The sequence below is a fragment of the Oncorhynchus mykiss genome, chromosome 2 (assembly GCF_013265735.2).
Source record: "Oncorhynchus mykiss isolate Arlee chromosome 2, USDA_OmykA_1.1, whole genome shotgun sequence".
NCBI lineage: Eukaryota > Metazoa > Chordata > Actinopteri > Salmoniformes > Salmonidae > Oncorhynchus > Oncorhynchus mykiss.
The window spans coordinates 88,183,523-88,206,698 of record NC_048566.1 but is presented as its reverse complement, the minus strand read 5'-3'; the positions used below and the strand labels follow the sequence as shown (position 1 = coordinate 88,206,698).

The window sequence follows — 23,176 nt, the reverse complement described above, 5'->3', positions numbered from 1 at the left end:
TGCCACAAGAAAAGGGCAACCAGTGAAGAACAAACACCATTGTAAATACAACATGTATTTATGTTAATTTATTTTCCCTTTTGTACCATAATATAACATTTGAAATGTCTCTATTCTTTTGAAAATATTGTGAGTGTAATGTTTACTTTTAATTTCTGATTGTTTATTTCACTTTGTTTATTATTGATTTAACTTGCTTTGGCAATGTAAACATACACTGAGTGTACAAAACATTAGGAACACATTCCTACTATTGAGTTGAACCCACTTTTCCCCTCAGAACAGACTCAATTTGTCAGGGCATGCTTTACAGGGTGTCGAAAGCATTCCACAGTGATGCTGGCCCATTTTGACTCAAATGCCTCCCACAGATGTCAAGTTGGCTGGATGTCCTTTGGTTGTTGGACAATTCTTGATACACACAGGAAACTGTTGAGTGTCATAAACCCAGCAGCATTGCAGTTCTTGACACACTCAAACCGGTGGAACCGGTTGAACCATACCTCGTTCAAAGGTACCTAAATCGTTTTGTCTTGCCCATTCACCTTCTGAATAATACTCATACACAATCAATGTCTCAATTGTCTGAAGGTTTAATTTCTCCTCCCCTTCATCTACATTGATGGAAGTGGATTTTTCAAGTGACATCAATAAGGGATCATAGCTTTCACCTGGATTCACCTGGTCAGTCTGTCGTGGAAAGAGAAGGTGTTCCTAATGTTTTGTACACTCGTTGTATGTTTCCCATGCCAATAAAGGCATTTGAATTGGAAAGAGAGAGAAATCGCATTTCACTGTTGAATGAAACATGAGCATGCGCACTTCTTCGCATGATATTCCTCGAACTAAAAAAACAAATTCACGTAGCAGAGACAAGCATTAACTTGCATCCAAAGTAATTCCTGGTTTTCAAAATGTTTAAAAAAATAATTGACTTGTAAGATGGTAACGTGCTGGACGTTTCTTATCCCAGATGTGCTTAGTGCATGCCCTGCATTTAGCTAACGTTAGTTTCCATTGAGATCCTCTCATCCGCGTTCTTATGTCTGTATTGCAATATTTACTTCGTGTAGAAAAATGTAATATCCCGTTCAATTACTGGTTCAATGGCTGAAACGGATGGTAATTAGTACTTGTACAGATATTGAACTTTTATGCATAATTCGTTTATGACAATAGGATCTATATTTATAATATAGCACATCATATTTTATCACTAAAGCACATGTTTCCGCGGGGGCTGTAAAAACTGATGCACATGCTTACACAGGGGCATCACGTGATACAGGCACGCGGCTGGAAAAGCAAAGTGCCAGACATTTGTGTAATGTGCTGGTTTCAGCTTGCTGTTGAACCTTTTTGGAATTACGATATATAATGCAGTTTAACAAACGAATATTTTGATGACATGTTTATAACGATAATGTTTGCTGACTGGTTAGCCTGCAACGAACACGTGGACATTGTTGTTGTTAGCCTTGTAGCTAGCTGTCATTCATAGGCGACGAAACGGTTAGATCGCACCTATTCTGGTAATGAAACTGAGTTACCTTGCTTGGCTCACACATTTAATCAAAAGATGATTGTTTTCTCAACATGACAAGTGAACGTAGATCCCAGAAAGACTGGTATTCTATACTTGAATCCAGTCCATCGGATATGCTACAAGACCTCAAACAGAAGTACCAAAGACTGGCCTTAATGGTATGTGTAAACTCTGACGGTCTCCTGTGTCATGTCTTTTCAATTGTACTGATGAATTAACTGCTGTTAGGTTTATTTGCATCTTGATGAACCATGTCAAAAGAGGTCCCAATAATTGAGTGAGAGGCGGGGTGAGAAAGTATATTGACATAACGTTACTGTTGGTCCGTTAGCACCTAGCATGTATTTCTAGAAAGTAATATATTTTATGAATATAAACACACCCTCTATCACACACATATTACCGAGTGGGTGTTTATTTCTGGCCATGTGTGCAAATCAAGACTACATTAATCCACTGCGCTCCAGCTTTGGCATGAGTTCTGGGAGTGTCTTCAAGATAAGTCTTGTAGGTGTCTGGCAAGGTTAGTCTACTTATCATGCAAGCTGTCGATGTGATTGATGACTGTATGATGAAGTATTAACTGCATCTTGCCCTTTGATATTAATCTGTACATTTTCTTTTAATCCTTGACAGAGTACAACATAAAAATGGATTTGTATAATCCAAAACCCATTTTAATTACAGAAATCACCTAGAAACTGTCAAATCAATCATACTCTAATCAATAAGCTATAACCCAAAAACTATTTTGGTGTTTTTTATCTGAAAATATTTTTGTCTGAAAATAGCTACACTGTTCTATAAACACAGGGCTTTGAGCAAGAGTATGGTAGTTCTGGTAATTAGCAATGTTTATTAGCACAAGGTAAGTAGGATACAGGCCTAGGCCACAGATATCACCATGAACTGATTACTGTGTATTATTTTGTCAGACTTTCTGGATTCAAGGTGCTGTAGGATTTCACATAAACCATGGGCTCTATGATTACCAATTGTAAAAACACACAAACCTCAAGCTACCATCAATGTCAACATTTCTTAAAATAATATTTGATTAATCCAATTGAACAAAACATCCTAGACTTTGCTGTTGGCATTCCCCTTCCCCCCTCAGTAATGCCCGCTCGTGTCTGGCCTCCCTCAGACATTAGGGGGCAGTAGTGTGATGATGGTGGCCTTTTGCTCTGCCACCAGCTCATCTGCTCTCCCATCTTCTGAATGCCTGCACAGCACACGCCTCAGCCTCGTGGTAGAAACAGACAAGTCTGATACAGCACAGAGAGGGAGAGAGAGATGATTCATGGTAAGAAGCGCCTAGTGCTCCAAATTGCCAGTGCTTTATATTGTGTTCCTGCCTCTAAGCTCCATTAGCCCCAGTAAATGAATATTTTACAATGCGTGCAAAGAGACATCAATTAAAGTACGTAACTCCACAGGAACGGAGGGTGGGCTATTTTATAAGAGCCGGGGCTTTTCATTGTGTTATGTATTTATGAAAAAACCCTGAGCTGCATGGGGACTCAGAAGTGGGGGGAGGAATTACAGCAAATGGGTTTCTCTGCTGTAAAATGTAAAAATTCTGTCTGGCTGGAATTTTTACAGTAGATAAAAATGTTTAATTCTGATCTTCAAATTTTCTCAAATGTCATTAGCAAATAGTCACTCACCAGGCTATAGTCTCTTCAATGTATAAGTTTAGTTTTAACCATAAAGTTGTGATAACTACTGTAGCAGCATGGACTAGTGGGTCTGGAGATGGAGGTGTAGGCTGTTTTCAAGCCTTACACCACGCCCAAACCGGATTTTGTCCCCCACATACCAAACGCGATCACGACACACAGGTTGAAATATCAAAACAAACTCTGAACCAATTAAATGAATTTGGGGACAGGTCGAAAAGCATTAAACATATGGTAATTTAGCTAGCTTGCAGTTGCTAGCTAATTTGTCCTATTTAGATAGATAGCTAGCTTGTTGTTGCTAGCTAATTTAACCTGGGATATACACATTGAATTGTTATTTTACCTGAAATGCACAAGGTGCCTTCCAGGCCTTTTCTTCTTTTGGACTTAAAATGGCGATTGGCAACTAACTTTTTAATAATAAGGTGTATTACCATAACTGACCTCAGTTCATCTTTCAATCACCCACGTGGGTATTACCAATGAGATGGCACGTGGGTATATGTTTCTAAAAGTCAATGAGGAGATGGGAGAGGCAGGACTTGCAGCACGTTCTGCAACACAAATAGAATCAACTTCTATTTTTGCGCCTTGCAACGCAGACGCTCGCGAGCAGTGTGGGTGCAATGATTTGAATAACATGTATGTGTACATTTATTTTGCAACACTCGTGTACGCGATGTGACCGGTGTGGTCAGCATGTTAGTTCCGCAGCCAGATACTTCACACCTGTAAGCGTCCAGCGCAGAGCACTGTCACAATCAGATCACAAAGGGGAGTTGGACATGCACACCCTCTGGGACTATATCACCACTGTGTAAACAAGCAGCTTCTCTAGGTTTGCTTTGATTTCCTTCAGGATTTGAGAGAGCCACAAAGCTGGTTCAATGGTGTGAGAAGGATTTTGTAATGTTTTTTAGAAAGAGAACAATATATTTTTCTGTCAGAATGTTGATTGAATCAGTTCCTCACCCCATCCATCAGATAGCCAGACCCATTTCTTGAGTACAGGCGCCTGGTCACGTATATAGACTTGTCATTTGCATTGCGTGACCGCACTGAATGTTTTAGAAAATGAGCTTCCCCTCTCAACCTTCTGTTGAGTCTTTGTTCTTTTAAACCGTAACACTTTCATTGCTGAACAATACTTTTAAATAGGCTAGACAATAGAGGTTGGCACTGGTGTTACAGGTTTTGTTTTTTCCATTTATGTTTTGAGGTTGGACTATCAGCATGAATAGCAGTAGGGCACACCGATTTGTTGTCACCTCGTTAGTCAGTATGTGTTACACCTGTGCTGGCCCAGGTGACATTTACGAGTGGCTGGACCAGTGCTCCAGTTGTCTTGAGAGATGTAGAGGGTCAACACCTTTTAGTTGGCTCTCCCTATTTAATTTCTAGAAAAACATTCCTTTGTCTGATCTTCCCTGTTTTTTTGTTTTGCTCAACGTTTTTGTTTGCTTCCTGTCTTAAGTTTGATGTGGGTTTTTCTTTTGTTTGCCTCTTAGTGGGCAAATTTAGTGGCACTCATGGTGGGTGTCTTTTAGGTCCCAGTTGTTGTTGCTAGTCAACTGTCAGTGGACAGCCCCATGAGTGTCTTTCAGAACCCCTCCTAAAACCCAACATTTTGTTTTGTCAGTGACTCTTTGTTAATTCCTCCGTATGTTTCTGCAACATTTCGTTTGGTTGTCTTTCAGGGGAATGTAACACAATGGGGGCTCATCCAGGATATATTTTCCCATGAGTATGTTAGTTGCTCTAATCACCTACTCTGAAGCTTTGCTCTGCCCACATATTGGAGTGTTCAAAAGACACATTTGTGGTGGACTTTCTGTCACTGACATCCACCCTGAGCGGGTATAAGATTGGTGGAATCATTTTGAAAGTTGCATAAACACACAGCCTTGTATAAAAAATATTTAAAAAAGCCATGGACTTTAAGTTGGAAAATTTTGTGGAAAACCCTACCTGGGAGATGCTGGACACATGTAGGTGAAGGTGAATCTGCTCATCATTGCAAAGCATTATGACATCAAAGTGGCATCTGGCGATCTGAAAGCAGTAGTCTGAGTCAATCGGTAGTTGGTCGCTGCTCCTCAAGTGTTCTTGTGGGACAAGTTCAGAAAGGGTATGCTGCTTTATCTCTTGATCAGAGTTCAGATTATGACACTGTTAAAGCTGCTATCCTTCTGGCTTACGAGTTGGTCTCGGAGGCATACAGACAACAGTTCTGTAAATTACAAAAGACAGAATTGCAAAATCATATGGAGTTCGCAAGAGAACAAGCATGTCTTTTTGATCAGTGTGGTCCTCAGGACAAGGACCTTGAGGACTTAGACACTCATCCTTCTCCAGTAGTTAAAACATTTCCTTCACAAAAGGGTTGCTAACTAGATTTGAGCACAAGGATCTCTCTTGAGAAAGCTGCATTTCTTGCAGATGAGTTTGTTTACACACACAACTACCATCACAAACAAAGCCTACACAAAAAGCAATCCAGAGAATTCACCTACTGCAGATTTCAGTCTTTTTCTACAGTGCCCAAAGATAAAGATTGGAGGGAAAAATAATAATTTTGTATCCGCCATTTTGACGTTTCTGCCGTGAGAAAGTACACATTGTCTCTGTGTCCTAAGTTGAGCGAGAAATAGCCCTTTATTCTTGTGGGAGAACTTCAGCCCATAAAGTCTCTGGTTGGGACTGATGCATCTCCTAAACAAGGTTTTGGATCAGATGTGTATGAACCCTTTGTTTCAGACGGGTTTGTCTGTCTGCCTAGTGCCAGTGCTGTTAAGCAGCCGGTGACGATACAGCAAGACTGGGGCAGCCCTTCATTTTGGAGGGTATTTTGTCTTTTTCTGACACTTCAGCAACTGGTTACAGTGTGTTAGTACAAGGCGTGGAGATGTGTTGCATGAAAGTTCCTTTGTATAATGTGGAACTCGAGTCTGATCTTATTTCTGGTTTCGTTGCAGTGAAGCTTAGCCTACCGGTGAAGGTGGTCTCATTTATTTTTTTCCGGAAACAATTTGGCTGGAGGGAAGGTCTTGCCGTTACACGTGCTATGTGTAAAAAAAGGGAGCAAGTCTAGTGTTGAGGATGTCAGCAATCCCACCATGGTCGATCTGTCTGAGACGTTTATGGGTGATCCTGATTTCCCCTGACCTCTCCTTTGAAAAGCGAGTTTGTAGGACCGCTGAAGGAAGAGAGGGTCCCTACAGTTGACACTTCCATGTCTAGGAAGCAGCTGATTGTGCAACAGTAAATATGTTTCCCTCTCCCCTCTTATTGCTGAGATATGTCCAGAGGAGGAGTTTGATAACGTTTGTGTGGGTTACTTTGACAGGTGGTGTTCTAATGAGGAAATGGCGTTCTCGTTCCACTTCTGGGCAGGACAATTGGCCCAGTGTATCTCAAATTGTCATTCCAGTTGCACTTTGACAAGAGATACTGATGCTGGCTCATGATGGTTGTATGGCAGGCTCACAATGGTTGTATGGCAGGCTATCTTGGAGTAAACTAGATGTGACCGTATCTTGCATAACTTCTTCTGGCCTGATCTGAAACAGGACGTTGTGGCTTACTGTAAATCCTGTCGCATTTGCCAGCGGACAGGTAAAGCAAACCAAGCTGTACCGGTTGCACCTTTGCAGCCTATTCCTGCTTTGACAAACTGTTCAGCAGGGTTCTGGTGGACTGTGTTGGTCCTTTGCCCAAAGCAAAGAGTGGTCATCAGTATCTTTTGACCATCATGTGCGCTGCCACTCGTTTCCCCGAGGCCATTCCACTAAGTTACGACGGATATTACAATCCCGTTGAAATCAAACATGTCCGTGGTAAGGACATCTTGGTTGCTGATTTGTCTTTTCAAGTGTGGGCACTTAATGTTTTGTGTTTAGCCTGTGTGTAGCCCTGGCACACATTTTATTTTGATGTATGTTTTTCATTTTGGAGATCTTTTTGTTTGGGCTCGTTCCAAGGAGACAAGAGTTACAGAAACATACATGAGTTTTAGGCAAGTATGTCTCTTCCCCCCCCCCCCCCCCCCCCAAAAAAAGTATAAAATCTAAATAAGAAAATATTGTCCAAAAAAAGTGGGTGTATATCTACATATAAAATGTTTATATTGGAGGAGGTGACACATTTTAGTTGTGAAATGGAAGTTGTTTTCTGTTGGTGAGAACTTATCCAACAAAAATATAGGATATATTTGTTGTCTTAAGGGGGAATGTGTCGCAGGTTTAGCTTTTCCCATTTTATGTTTTGAGGTTGGACTTTTAGCACGTAAAGCATGGTAGTACGTAGGGCGCACGGATTGGTATCAAATCAAATTAATTTATATAGCACTTCTTACATCAGCTGATATCTCAAAGTGCTGTACAGAAACCCAGCCTAAAACCCCAAACCGCAAGCAATGCTGGTGTAGAAGCATGTTAGTCAATATGTGTTACACCTGTGCTGGCTTGTCCATCTCGTTAGTCGGAAGGTGTTTAAGAGTGGCTGGCCCTGTGCTCCAGGTGTCTTGAGAGATGTGTGAATGCTGTCCCCTCGGGTCATAAAACAAAATTCTGCTTCAGAGTTCAGTGCAAATTGCTGTTAATGATTCAATCAGGAAGTACATTTTTGGCTTGTTGTAAAGCTGCTATCTTTCTCATCCTATTCAGATTGTCCTTTTACAAAGTGAAAACAACACTGTGTAGTGTAATATTTGATAATGCCTCAATGCGTTGTATTGGAAATGTTGTGGTTTGACTGCACGGGAGTGTGTGTTTTAGGTAGTGAGTTGTGATTGTACACTGAACAAAAATATAAATGCAACGATTTCAATGATTTTACCGTTACAGTTCATATAAGGAAATCTGTCACTTTTAAGAAATAAATTAGGCCCTAATCTATGGATTCCCATGACTGGGAATACAGATATGCATCTGGTGGTCACAGATTCCTTAAAAGAAAGTTAGGGGTGTGGATCAGAAAACCAGTCAGTATCTGGTGTGGCCACCATTTATTTGCCTCATGCAGCGTGAAACAACTTGATTGTGGAATGTTGCCTCAATGGCTGTGCGAAGTTGTTGGATATTGGCGTGAACTGGAACAAGATGTCCACCAAAGCATCCCAAACATGCTCAATGGTTGACATGTCTGAGTTGGTAGGCCATGGATGGACTGGGACATTTTCAGCTTCCAGGAATTGTGTACAGATCTTTGCGACATGGGGCTGTGCATTATCATGCTGGAACATGAGGTGATTGTTCCAGATGAATGGCATGACAATGGGCCTCAGGATCGTGTCATGATATCTCTGTGCATTCAAATTGCCATCAATTTAAAATGCAATTGTGTTCATTGTCTGTAGCTTATGCCTGCCCATACCATAATCCCACCGCCACCATGGGGCACTCTGTTCACAACGTTGACAGCATACGCTCACCAACACGACGCCATACACACTGTCTGCCACCTGCCCGGTACAGATAAAACCGGGATTCATCCGTGAAAAGCCCACTTCTCCAGTGTGCCAGTGGCAATGTAACATCTTCTTTATAACAGTAAGATAATTTCTCAATGTGTTTGTGTCCATATGACCGATTTTCTGTTCGACCAAACTGCAAATGGAGAGTTAAATCCTCTCTTGACAAGCAGTTTTATCAACTTTGTTGGAGTGAGAGGTGGGGAGGGGCCTGGTCTGTGTAAACAATAGAGGAAGAGGCGAAACAAAGTTTCACTCTCGCTAAGATCTGTCCAAAATAAGGCCAATGCATTTCTATGTGCTTATTTTGGACCTCAGCTTGTCGCCTGCCTTCCCAACTCCCATTGTTAGGGCGGAGGCGTGCATTTCGTCATTATTTACAGATCTCTGGTGTAAATGGGAAGTCGCACAGAGGAGCGAAGGAGACAAGACAAAAATACAACCCGAGAACAAGCGGACATAAACGCTCATAAAAAAACGGAAAATAACACAACGACAAAACAGGCATTTGTAATTAATTCCATATTTCGCCCAGCCCTACTTCATTATATTCTCTGGTAACCACTCTGGTGGACATTCCTGCAGTCAGCATGCCGATTGCATGCTCCCTCAACTTGAGACATCTGTGGCATTGTGTTGTATGACAAAACTGCACATTTTAGAGTGTCCTTTTATTGTCCCCAGCACAAGGTTGTTACATTACAGTTACAGATTAAAGACCAAGTTCAAAATCTTAGCTTGGACATTGGAGGAAAGGTTACATGTTTGGCAGACTGAGTCAACTCTATTAAAGAAGCTGAAAGAACTTGATCATTCCAAAACAACTGGCCGTGACAACATTCTTGCCAGATTTCTACAGAATGCTGCGGTAATGATCACCCCCTGCGTAACTCTCAATGTAAATCTGTCTATTGAACTATTCCCCCCCCCCCCCAGTGAACTAAAACGCACAAGGGTGATATATATATATATATATATATATATATAAATAAATAAAAGGGACTAAGTTAGATCATGGAAACTATTGGCTTGTTTAAGTCCTGTGTATTTTATTGAAGGTCATGGAAAATATTGTGCGAGCAGATTGACAGTTATATTTCCTTACATAACATACTATACAAGCCTCAATCTGGCTTTAGTAAATCTCATTCCACCAACACTTGCCTACTATATCTAACTGACCACACCGGGAAGGAAGTAGATGGATGAAAATGTTATGTTAGATCTCCAAAAGATGTTTGGGTACAGTGGATCATGAGATTCTGTTAATCAAACTAAGAGCCATGGGCTTTAACAACTTAGCCGTAAAATGGGTTAGCGCTTATCTGCAAGGAAGAAAACACATGGTGGGTGTGGATGGGACCCTGTCTAAACCCAAAATCTTGAACTGTGTGGTACCCCAAGGGAGTGTGCTGGGTCCACTTTTTTTTCTGTTGTATATAAATTATCTGAAATCTGCCTGTACATGTGACCTTTTCCTTTATGCAGATGATTCTGCACTGTTGGTTTCTTACAAAGACAAAACTGTGGTTGAGGAGGCCCTCGGTGCTGAACTTCTGAATGTCAGTAAACGGTTATATGACAACAAGCTGTCACTTCACCTTGGAAAAACAGTCCATTTTGCTCGGGTCCAAAGTCAAACTGAGTGAATCACTGGATTTTAAGGTGGTAGTATTTGACTTAGTAGTCACAGCAAAAGAGTCTGTGAATTATCATGCGTGCTAGATAACTTTTTGTGCCATGCTCTCCCCTGTCAGATGATTATATCCAAAGTGAACCATAAAATGTTGTTTCTGGCAAGAACCTCCAAATATCTGGATAAGAATGCAACATGGTGGCATTGGTAGGGGCTCTTGTTCTGTGCCATTTGGACTATGGGTGCTCTTCCTGGTACAATAGTGCTTCCAAGATAATTAAAAATAAATTGCAGACATCTCAGAACAAATTTGCCAGGATTTTTCTTAAACTTCCAGGACATACTCATCTTGACCATTCCTGCTTTGAAAGCCTTAGATGGCTCAAAGTGGAGGAGAGAGTCTCTCAGATGAAATTGTGTCTGGTACATCAGATTGTCCACAGTCTGGTCCCCAGGTACTTATATAACTACTTTAACTCGGTCCGGGATAACCACAACTATTCCACTAGAAAGCGTGAAACTGATGTTGTTCCTTTTAGATGTAATAGTGGTATGGGAAGATAACTTTTTCCGTACTCAGCTGCCATTCTTTAGAATAGTCTTCCAAGGAATTTGAAATGTATACATTCAATGGGTAGTTTCACATTCTCAATGAAAAATATATTTGCATGTTTCAAGTGAGTCATAAGATTATAGTTCAGTACGTGGCTGAGAAGAAAATACCCGGGATAGCATGTAGTCTGCCTATTGTCTATCATATTGTGATTGTCTTGTATATATTAGGGATTGACTTGTTTTATATGTTAGGTACATCTCCCTTGTCTCACATACCCCTATCAATTGTTGTTTATTAGTACATTGAACTGTACTAATTAGCACATTTTATGAAACAAACAGCAATTTTGTGTGTCATTGTGTGTTGCCACCGCAGTTCCTAACCTTGCTGCATTCCCCTCTTCCACCTCCAAAAGGACCACAATGAAAATAAGCCGTTAAGCTTTATTGTGTTATCCTTGATGATCTTTCTTAAATTATATGTAATTATACATTATGTATGTATTTTTAAATTGTTTGCCAGTCTTCCAGTTACTTAAAATGTAAAGTATATTTGCGGTGGACATTAATTTGCCTAGCTGAGACCATTGGTCATTGTAGTTCAGTATCACCCCATGTATCATTACCCGTTCTTGAAGAGGTTCCGTTTCTGAACTACAGTGACCATACAAGAACACACACACACACGCAATGGTCTGCTTGCCAGTGCCAGATTATCATCATCATTCATGTGAATGCTGCTAGGATAGATCTAAGTTTTCTAAAAGCCCCTTCGCCACCACCTCCCTCCTCTCCCATAGGCGGATCAGGAGCCCATGATCCATCCTCCTGCGACCCTCACTAATCGGTGGCTGAAGCCTGGACTGCATAGACCTGCAGGAGGAAATTAGAGCTGTTCCATGTGCCAGGAAACACAGACAGGGCCGTCAGTATCCACTAGAGAACAGGGACATACCTCAGGGCCAGTGTGAGCATTACATGAGGAGATCCTTCAATATGGATATTAATCAACGGATGACATAATGCGGATATTGCTATAGCCCCTCCTCCCCCCTAACAAAACAACAACAAAACGCAAAAGAGAGCATGGGTGGTATCGCTACTGTATTTGGCCAGAGGTGTCGTGGGATGGCCAATGCTCTTCTCCAGCTCTTTGCCCAAAGCTGTCTGGGCTAACGGTTCTGTCCTCTGATGTCTCAATCTAGTTGTGTTTGCATTACTGTACTCCGCCTGCTCTGGTAAATTGTCCAGAAGAAGAGCATTGGTCCATCAGCAAATTACCCAGAAAAGGCTGACAGTTCAGGTTCTGACAGGATTTTTTTTCACTGGCAGATTGTCACCGACTACTATGGTTTAATTAACCTAGCTTCTGTCTAGTGTGTCTGAGCCATCCCCACATCTCTCCCCTCCCACATCTCTCCCCTCCCACATCTCTCCCCTCCCACATCTCTCCCCTCCCACATCTCTCCTCTCTCCTCTACCATCTTAAACAAAGTACTGGTTCAAGGGACTGATGGCTGCTGTTATTTTGGTCATTGTTTCTGTTGTGATGGCTGTTGTCAGTCTTGTCATTGTGGCTGTCTCTAACCTGTGTTTCTCCTGTCCCCTGTACTGGCTGACAGTATCACCCTGACAAGCAGGGCCCAGATGTGACTGTGACTGAAGCAGAGGAGCACTTACTCAGGTTCATTGAGGTCGATCAGGCTTGGAAGGTTCTGAGCAACCAGGAGACCAAGAGAGCCTACGATCTGCAGTTGCGTGGTAAGTCGTCCTCCTTCCATAGTTAAGAGGAGTCTCTCAGAGGAACACTACAATCCGGCTCCGTTAAGAAACATTCACACTCCCATAATGTACATTACATCTACACTAGCACATTGTACTCCCACTCTCTGATGCTCTTTCAGCCACCATCTCATCCCTCTCACTCTTTTTTTTTAATAACTCTCCTGTGATTCATTTGAACATGAAACATGATTTTTCATTTCATTACACGTTTGGAATTTTATGGTTTTATTTATTCTTACTGGTTGGTTCATGCTCAATTAAATTCCATAGCAATTCCCCTTGGGACCATCCCTTGCTTAATATTGAGTGATAAACAGTGGTGCTGTGTGAAGTCACTAAGGCCACATATAACTAGTGGGCCTATTTTGTCTGAAAAGGTCACACTAAATGAGGCATGAACCAATACAGTTTGCATAACTTAAATTCTATTTCCAAGATTTCCTTGAAACTTTAAAAGTCAGAAGCAATAATAGTCTCTAGTACCAACCCATTAAAAACAACTGGCCTGTTTTACGAAGTTTGTTCACCTGAACGTTTCTCACTTATCTGGGTGCATAAGAAAGGACAGAGAGCTTGTTTTGCAAAGACCCTCCTATTCACCCACCCACACAGCCAATACATGAATAAAACAAGCAAGAGATTGTGTCGGGCTCCTGACAATGGTTGTTTTCTGCCATCTCTGTCCCTCATAAAATGCTCCTTGGAGGGGGAAATGTAGGTCAGGCCTTTTACACATGGCCTAGCTTTACATGAAGTGATATGCTCCCCCGTGATCCCAGGAAAGAGGTTCCCCTAGCTAGCTCTCCATTAGGACCTTCAACAACTCTACATTCTGTGTGTGTGTGTGCGCGTGCACCATTAGCAGGGGAGAGCTCTCATCACCTTTGGGGGCAAACACTCAGCCAGCCACAGCACAGTACCACTCTATAAGGCAACACATTCTAGCCATAGCATTGACATATAGAGTGTCTCTAATAGAAATAAACCCCTCTCTGGCCCTCATGGATGGTATTGACTTTGTCTATCATTGTATGCTGCCTTACAATAACCAAACTCTAAACATTCCTGCCATAAACACCCTTTTTAACCGCTTTTTAAATCATTATTTTTTCACTCATCTTCTGAATATCTAACATTTAGATCTCCATGGACAGTTATCCATTATGACCTAACAATGAGTAAGAAAGAAGTGAAGGTTGTGTTTTCATTTAACAATCATTTTTATTTCGAGCATGAATACTTTGAATCCAACACACCTTTTTTATAACAGAGTTTCTCTGTTGAATGTGAAATCTGGGCATTCTTTGTTGGCCGGTCTGTAGGAATATTGGATGTACCTCATTGCTGGTTGCAGGGTGATTGTTGTAAGCATAGCAGAGGTGTAAAGTACTTAAGTAAAAATGATTTTAAGTACTACTTAAGTAGTTTTTGGGGTTATCTGTACTTTATTATTTATATTTTTGACAACTTTTACTTTACTACATTCCTAAAGAAAATAATGTACTTTTTACTCCATATGTTTTCCCAGCACCCAAAAGTACTTGTTACATTTTGAATGCTTAGTGAGACAGGAAAATGGTCCAATTCACACTTATCAAGAGAACATCCCTGGTCATCCCTACTGCCTCTGATCTGGTGGACTCACTAAACACACATGCTTTGTTTGTAAATTATGTCTTGAGAATTGGAGTGTGACCCTGACAATCTTTAAATAAAAAATAGAGATTGTCGCTGTCTGGTTTGCTTAATAGAAGGAATTTTGAAATGATTTATACTTTGAGACTTAAGTATATTTTAGCAATTACAAATGATTTATACTTTGAGACTTACGTATATTTTAGCAATTACATTTACCTTTGATACTTAAGTATATTTAGAACCAAATACTTTTAGAAAATACGCCAAGTATTTTCTCTTATGGTGTCTTACTCAAGTATGACAATTGGGTGCTTTTTCCACCACTGGCCAATAGGGAGGGTTGGGTAGTAGACTAGCAGCGCACAGCTCCCATCTGTCTGGCCGCTGTAGATCTCTGTAGTGTTCAATCAGAGGCAGATCTCCAGTACCTACCAGTAAACAGCACCATAGTGTTTAATGTTGCCCAGCCATTCAGAAGGACTGGCTCATTCTGCACTGTGATCAAGTGGGGCTGATAATTAAAACAAACACGACTGAAGCCAGCTCAAAGGCCTGTTTCATCCAGATTTCAGAGGAACTCAGTCAGTCCTTCTGTTGTTTATCAGAGGGAGATGGATGAAACTCTGTTGCTAGGCCCTTTTGAACTTCATCATGAGTGGAATGTTTTATCTTCTTGCTCATTAGAAATGAAGGGGGATGGATATTCATTCACTACTATCCCCATGTCTATTACAACTGAGAATGTATAGCCTTCTTCCAAGTATTATTTAATACCATTACAACAAAGAAACAGTTAAAAGCTGATAGTCTCAAAGCATTAGGAACAAATCCCATGTTGGCTGTCAAACTATATCATAAACAGCCGGCGTTGCAAATCATTTTGGTACTGAGACCGGGGTTGCATTTTCCTGTGTTTAGGCAGACATGTATGGTAATTACTAGGGACGGTAATTGTGTTTTGTGGCGGAGGGAGAAGTGTGGGTGTGCCGGGTGGATGCGTTCTGCTCCAGGTCTCTGACACACTGTTGGGTTGTCTAGGAGCGATGTGCAGCCAGACTAATACTAAATCATCTCATTCTTAATGTGCCTCACCTCCACCGCCCCATTGCCAAACACATAGTGGTCGTCTTCCCGGATTGATTCAGGGCACCTTGCAGCAGCCCACTGGTGAGGCATGTGAGGCGTGTTTCTCCTCCTCCCCAACACTGAGACCAGTGAGTAACCTCCATAGATCTCCAACGGCTCGCCATGAGGCAAAATGCATGCTTTAGTTAACACTATCTGCTCTAATTCACTCACAAAACAGTATATAGGCCTGCATCAGGGGTCGGCAGTAGGTGGAGGGATACTTTTTCTCTCCCTCAATATAAAAAATAAATACAAATTATGTGTTTATTTTGTGGGGGATTTCAGTTTTTAGTAATATAAAAAAACTCACATCACCAGGAATTCAGCAAAAAATTAGTTTCATTTATGCCTACCCCTGACCTACATAATTCAAGAAGATTTAAATGGATATTCCCATGAAACTGATTTGAGATCAAATTATTGACTTGTAGATGCAGTTTGAACATTTCACCTGTAAAACGTGAAGAATTATCATTCATGGTTGACAGTGATGGCCTAATTTGGTGTTTAAGGGTATTAAAATAAGAAAAGGGTATTGCGAAAATATGAATAGACTGTAGCATTTTTAGGAGGCATTTTATGCACTTTCTAAAATGATATTTAATAGGCTACATCTTGTCGATACAAACTTTGAGAAATGCTGACATCATAAAAAATGGTGCTCCGGCACCTTAAAAAAATTGTTGTTCATGGGACCTGGCAGAGCCTCCTTGGGATCTCCTCAGTAGTGACTGGCTGTCATCTGGGCCTTCTGGGCAGGGTGCATCAACTGGCTGAGTCATGGTCACTCTGACTCCCTCAACACTAGCAAGACTACAGTGTCCCGTCAAGACTACAGTGTCCCGTCAAGACTACAGTGTGCAGTGTAGTTGATCTGCTTTTGTTCCTTTACAAGTCATTTTCAGGCTTCGATCAGCCGTGGACATCTATTTGCCCTGTAGTATTAGCTTAACTGTTGAAGCACTGTGACAAAGGGTCCCAGTGAATGTATAGTCTCATTTTGTATGATGTATTGAATCACCTAGATGTAGGACTATAATTTCCACCTGACCACTGTCAAATTATGGTCTCACAAGATACACCAATCAAAATGTAGATTTGGTTATCTGTCATTTGAGCCTCATCCGTAAAATGTTACAGTATATCACCAGGATGAATTAAGACACCTTTTACTGAGAATTTACTGACACATTTCCTCAATCTCACTGTACCACTACTTAAAAAACTCATGAGCACAGCAGGTGAAAATATATTCACCAAACCTATCCAATGATATCCATACATAGCTGTGAGGTAGGCCACTTAGGCTAGTCTCCTGACTAATTAAAGACCAGCATTAAAGAGTGGCATCAAAAAGTGCTAATTACCGTTTCCTCACAAAGACTGGCGAAGAGGTACTGTACTGCTGGAAATGGAGTGAAGTGTTAATATCTATTACTGTAGTTGTCTGTCTTTGTTCTTATATTAACCGTAGGCTGGCCTATAACGTCAAATGTCTGACACAGTTTAAAGTACAATACAGATTAGGCTATATGCACTATTATAAACCAGGACTTTAGGGTCCATGATGCTGATTGGCTGAAGCAGCATTTCAGCCATGTGCATATCAGACAATAATATATTGTACCACGGATATGACGCAAAAATACTTGGTAACTGCTCTATTTATGTTGGTAACCAGTTTTAAATAGCATTAAGACACCAATAAACCACACCCACCCGGCCCTTATTGCTGAAGTGGATACCATTTTTAAATGAATATCTGAAAGCATCTTGACTGTATGTTCCCCTAATTTCAATCAATCCTGAGACATAGTTCATCCATCCTTTGCAGGGAGGTATATCTGTGTCTTGCATATTCAGCAGTATGTGGCCTAACGTTACCTAAGAGCGTGTCGGAATTGTCACGCACTACTCTGCGTACTTCCACTTCTAATTTCACTTAGTGGTTCTGCGGCATCTGTCCCTTCCCTGAATTATCACCTCAATATTGAGTGTTGCTTTAAGAGATTTCATAAATGCACCATTACCAGTGTCCCCACTGTGTCATAGTGGCGGTGAGGGGAAACTGTCCAAACCTATGAATCAATGAACCTAGATAAAACCAGTGTAGCTTAATCAGTCTCTCCAGGATTATGCGAAAGCAAAAGGTTTTGCTAAATCAACAATTCCCTGTATATTACGCACAAAAGTCAAATCAGTGCAATATTATCGCATAAAACTCACCCATCACTGCAGTACAGAAAGATGGCTCGCATTTTCAACTAATCACCGCACATTTAACACATATCGTTCAATCAAGCCACTCGTCAAACTTTTCCCCTCGTCAGCGCATTTTCACAATAAATTGGATGACAACATTGCATATGTCCATGCAAAATGTCAGAATTTCCACAGGAAAATCAAGCATTTTTTCCCGAAAATATCCAGTACCAGTCAAAAATATGGATGTATCTACTCCTTCAAGGGTTTCTCTTTATTTTTACTATTTTCTACATTGTAGAATAATAAAGACATCAAAACTATGAAATAACACACATGGAATCATGTAGTAACCAATAAAGTGTTTTTAAACAATTCAAAATATATTTGAGATTCTTCAAAGTAGCCACCTTTTGCCTTGATGACAGCTTAGCACACTGTTGGCATTCTCTCACCCAGCTTCACCTGGAATGCTTTTCTAACAGTCTTGAAGGAGTTCCCACATATTCTGAGCGCTTGTTGGCTGCTTTTCTTTCACTCTGCGGTCCAACTCATCCCAAACCATCTCAATTGGGTTGAGGTCAGGTGATTGTGGAGGCCAGGTCATCTGATGTAGCACTCCATCACTCTCCTTCTTGGTCAAATAGCCCTTACACAGACTGGAGGTCTGTTGGGTCATTGTCCTGTTGAAAAACAAATGATAGTGCAAACCAGATGGGATGATGTAGTGCTGCAGAATGCTGTGGTAGCCATGCTGCTTAAGTGTGCCTTGAATTCTTAATACACTGCTCAAAAAAATAAAGGGAACACTAAAATAACACATCCTAGATCTGAATGAATGAAATATTCTTATTAAATACTTTTTTCTTTACATAGTTGAATGTGCTGACAACAAAATCACACACAAATTATCAATGGAAATCAAATTTATCAACCCATGGAGGTCTGGATTTGGAGTCACACTCAAAATTAAAGTGGAAAACCACACTACAGGCTGAACCAACTTTGATGTAATGTCCTTAAAACAAGTCAAAATGAGACTCAGTAGTGTGTGTGTGGCCTCCACGTGCCTGTATGACCTCCCTACAATGCCTGGGCATGCTCCTGATGAAGCGGCGGATGGTCTCCTGAGGGATCTCCTCCCAGACCTGGACTAAAGCATCCGCCAACCCCTGGACAGTCTGTGGTGCAACGTGGCGTTGGTGAATCGAGCGAGACATGATGTCCCAGATGTGCTCAATTGGATTCAGGTCTGGGGAACGGGCGGGCCAGTCCATAGCATCAATGCCTTCCTCTTGCAGGAACTGCTGACACACTCCAGCCACATGAGGTCTAGCATTGTCTTGCATTAGGAGGAACCCAGGGCCAACCGCACCAGCATATGGTCTCACAAGGGGTCTGAGGATCTCATCTCGGTACCTAATGGCAGTCAGGCTACCTCTGGCAAGCACATGGAGGGCTGTGCGGCCCCCCAAAGAAATGCCACACCATGACTGACCCACCGCCAAACCGATCATGCTGGAGGATGTTGCAGGCAGCAGAACGGCGTCTCCAGACTCACGTTTGTCACATGTGCTCAGTGTGAACCTGCTTTCATCTGTGAAGAGCACAGGGCGCCAGTGGCGAATTTGCCAATCTTGGTGTTCTCTGGCAAATGCCAAACGTCCTACACGGTGTTGGGCTGTAAGGTTGGGCCCTCATACCACCCTCGTGGAGTCTGTTTCTGACCGTTTGAGCAGACACATGCACATTTGTGGCCTTGCTGGAGGTCATTTCGCAGCGCTCTGGCAGTGCTCCTCCTTGCACAAAGGCAGAGGTAGTGGTCCTGCTGCTGGGTGGTTACCCTCCTACGGCCTCCTCCACGTCTCCTGATGTACTGGCCTGTCTCCTGGTAGCGCCTCCATGCTCTGGACACTACGCTGACAGACACAGCAAACCTTCTTGCCACAGCTCGCATTGATGTGCCATCCTGGATGATCTGCACTACCTGAGCCACTTGTGTGGGTTGTAGACTCAGTCTCATGCTACCACTAGAGTGAAAGCACCGCCAGCATTCAAAAGTGACCAAAACATCAGCCAGGAAGCATAGGAACTGAGAAGTGGTCTGTGGTCACCACCTGCAGAACCACTCCTTTATTGGGGGTGTCTTGCTAATTGCCTATAATTTCCACCTGTTGTCTATTCCATTTGCACAACAGCATGTGACATTTATTGTCAATCAGTGTTGCTTCCTAAGTGGACAGTTTGATTTCACAGAAGTGTGATTGACTTGGAGTTACATTGTGTTGTTTAAGTGTTCCCTTTATTTTTTTGAGCCGTGTATTTTGATTTGTTTAACACTTTTTTGGGGGTTACTACATGATTCCATATGTCTTATTTCATGTCTTCACTACTATTCTACAATGTAGAAAATAGTAAAAATAAAGAAAAACCCTTGAATGAGTTGGTGTCCAAACTTTTGACTGGTTCTGTATAAAAACATATAAACAATCCCGGAGAGGCTGCCTAATGCCTTCATATTCCTTACTATTTAGACATAGATTCATGCAAGATCTCAATTGTCTTCCCCAAGAAACTACTTTTTTTTTTTTTTTTTTTAACCTTTATTTAACTAGGCAAGTCAGTTAAGAACAAATTCTTATTTTCACTGACAGCCTAGGAACAGGGGCAGAACGACAGATTTGTACCTTGTCAGCTCGGGGATTTGAACTTGCAAACTTTCGGCTGCTAGTCCAATGAATGAGATCAGAGTCCAACATCTCACATCCTCCCATCTCCCCTCCATCTGCCTTTCATTTGTGTGCTTTGCCTGTGGTACTCTTGAATCTCCTGTATCACTCTCTTGAACACTGAATGTCACTGGCACAACAGTAGCCTACAAATATGTATCTAAGAGCATCAATGTGATTTTTAAAATCTGTATTTTTCTATTGTCAATTATTGTACCATTGTGGAGTGACACTTTAATATTTTTTTTTTTAATAGATTTATGACATTTTCATGTTTCTTCTGTGTCTCAATACAGCCAGCGAACTGAATCAGAGTTGGCCAGTCGACGCCCATGTCTGTCTGGACGACATGACTTGGGATGATGGTGAGTCAAGTCATGGTCATCTTTATCTTACTTATTTAATCATGATCTCTTCTCTGCTGCCATTGAAGTCATCATAGATAGATCCATAAAGTACTTCTCCACCTGTCTCATCCCATGTGCCCCTTTTCTCTCAGCTGTTTGACATTGTCTGTCTGTGTTCTCTTTTCAGATAACGAGGTGTACACGTATGGCTGTCGCTGTGGAGGGGAATTCTCCATTGGAAGAGAGGATGCGGAGGGAGAAGAGGCCATTGTGTGCTGTGATACCTGTTCACTCAGTATAGAAGTCAAGACGACAACCTGACTGTCTCATTGTTCGCCAGACGCCTCTAAATCCTGAAGAGCTAGATCAAGGAGGTTCATAGTTTTCTTTTAATCTACATCCACCGAACATGTGTCCACATTTGAACCTTTTTAAATGGGCACCCCCATGGGACCTTGTGCACTTGTCTATTGGACAATGAAAGGAAATTTGATTTTGCTCTTTTAAATGTCATGCAATAAAATCATTGTGCAAAATTCAACTAACAACCAATCAAGTGAACTGTCATGATACTGGGGGTGTGGGTCTCATGCACGCACTTCATATAATGGGCTCTAGTTTAACAGACCTTACACAATGGTAAATCTAAGCGCAGGTGGTAGCGCTATAGTTTCAGGGGTGTGTCAGAAATATTTTTGCTATTTGCATAATCAAAATTATCGGCGCACTTGCCGTTGGTGCGAAAGGGCTGGGATTTTGAATAATCAGTGTGTAGAGGCTTGGCTCCCTCACTGGCCAATCAGAACATGCTCCTTGGTGAAATATTTGGTTGCTTCAAGTTGTGTATTTAGGGTCTTTTATGTATTCCCTTGGAATCAACTCCAGTTACAATGTTAGTCCATTTTATAGTTTGTTAAATAATAAAAATGTATACCTGTCTTTGCTAAATACATTAACTTGAACCCATTTGCTGTGGCTTCAATAGCATTCACACTGGTATATCACTAGCCATTTTATATAATGCTTACATACCCTACATTACTCCTCTCATGTATATACTGTACTCCATACCATCTACTGTATCTTGCCTATGCCGTTCGGGCATCACTCATTCATATATTTTTATTTACATATTCTTATTCATTCCTTTAGACTTGTGTGTGTGTGTATAAGGTAGTTGTGGTGAAATTGTTAGGTTTTATTACTTGTTAGATATTACTGCATGGTCGGAACTAGAAGCACAAGCATTTTGCTACACTCGCATTAACATTGCTAACCATGTGTTTGTGACAAACTTGATTTGTTTAGGGGCTAGGCCTCCTGTAAATTGCGTTATGGCTGAGCATGGACATGTTAAAAATTGGCAATGAGCAAAATTCAATTAATTGTTGATAAGGCCAAGAAAGAGTGAATAATTTGAAACAAGTTCAGAACAAAACAAATTGATTTCAAATGTCACACTTACAGGCACTATCATTTCCCCCTGTGGGCATATAATATTAAAACAACGTGGAGGGTTTTACACACATCCAAACTTTTAAAAGTAGCTGGACAAAATCCACTAAAGATAGAGTGAGAATGTCCACTCACTGTTATAGTGCTCCCAAATAGGTCTGTTTTCTGAACATAATTGAAACCTTACAGATCAGATCTCATTCAGATCAGGGGTTTTATGCACGTCCAAAAAAAGGGACCTGCATGGTTAAAATAATGTGGGCCTGCCTCCAGTGCATAGATCAAACGGGATTGTCAGCTCACTGTTTAACTCCTCTCAAACTTTAATAACGCTTTGGTGATTTTAAGATTAATTTCCAAGCATTCTCAGGAGCCAAACCCTTTATCGACAGTCTTGACTACTTCGCGATTGCATTGGGCAGGACAAAAAAAGTACTTAATTGAGAGGAGGGAAGGCTATGCTTGGTTATTAACCAAATAAAACGAAATGGGGAAAAAACATTTTGTATTTTTGTTTCTCAATACGATGTATACAGGCACCAAAAGCACATCAGGCTACTCTTGTTCCATGTTCATATGGGCTGTGTTTCCGCTGTAAAAATGAATGCCATAACCAACTATGTTACTGCTAAAACCTGCTTTTGATTGGTCTTAACTATCCCTGTCAAAGCTGCCTGAAATTAGCACTTTGGATCATGTTTTTAAGGACACACCTAAAATATTTCCACCCCTCCCATCTGAGCGCAAGCGAGCTGATATAACACGGGTAAATTGCATAACCTGCCGTTGGGCCTGGAAAATGCTAGTGCGACAGTTTTTACATGAAGAAATTACAAACTATAATGCGTTTGAAACTTTTGATGCCTTAACACCAGCTGAAAATAGAGCCCTTAGTCTCTGGTAGACCTTGAAGTCCTATTGAGTAGACCCTGAAGTCCTATTGAGTAGACCCTGAAGTCCTATTGAGTAGACCCTGGAGTCCTATTGAGTAGACCCTGAA

General features: G+C 41.3%; 1 protein-coding gene across 1 annotated transcript; it reads left to right on the top strand.

The window, feature by feature from the left end:
- The first annotated feature begins 1,225 nt into the window (after positions 1–1,225).
- Positions 1,226–21,671, top strand: dnajc24 (DnaJ (Hsp40) homolog, subfamily C, member 24). The gene is made up of 4 exons (XM_021575844.2): positions 1,226–1,704; positions 12,515–12,653; positions 20,671–20,739; positions 20,909–21,671. Exons 1-4 carry the CDS (start codon positions 1,597–1,599, stop codon positions 21,040–21,042), a joined length of 450 nt encoding a protein of 149 aa, XP_021431519.1. The 5' UTR covers positions 1,226–1,596; the 3' UTR covers positions 21,043–21,671.
- Positions 21,672–23,176: the final 1,505 nt, after the last annotated feature.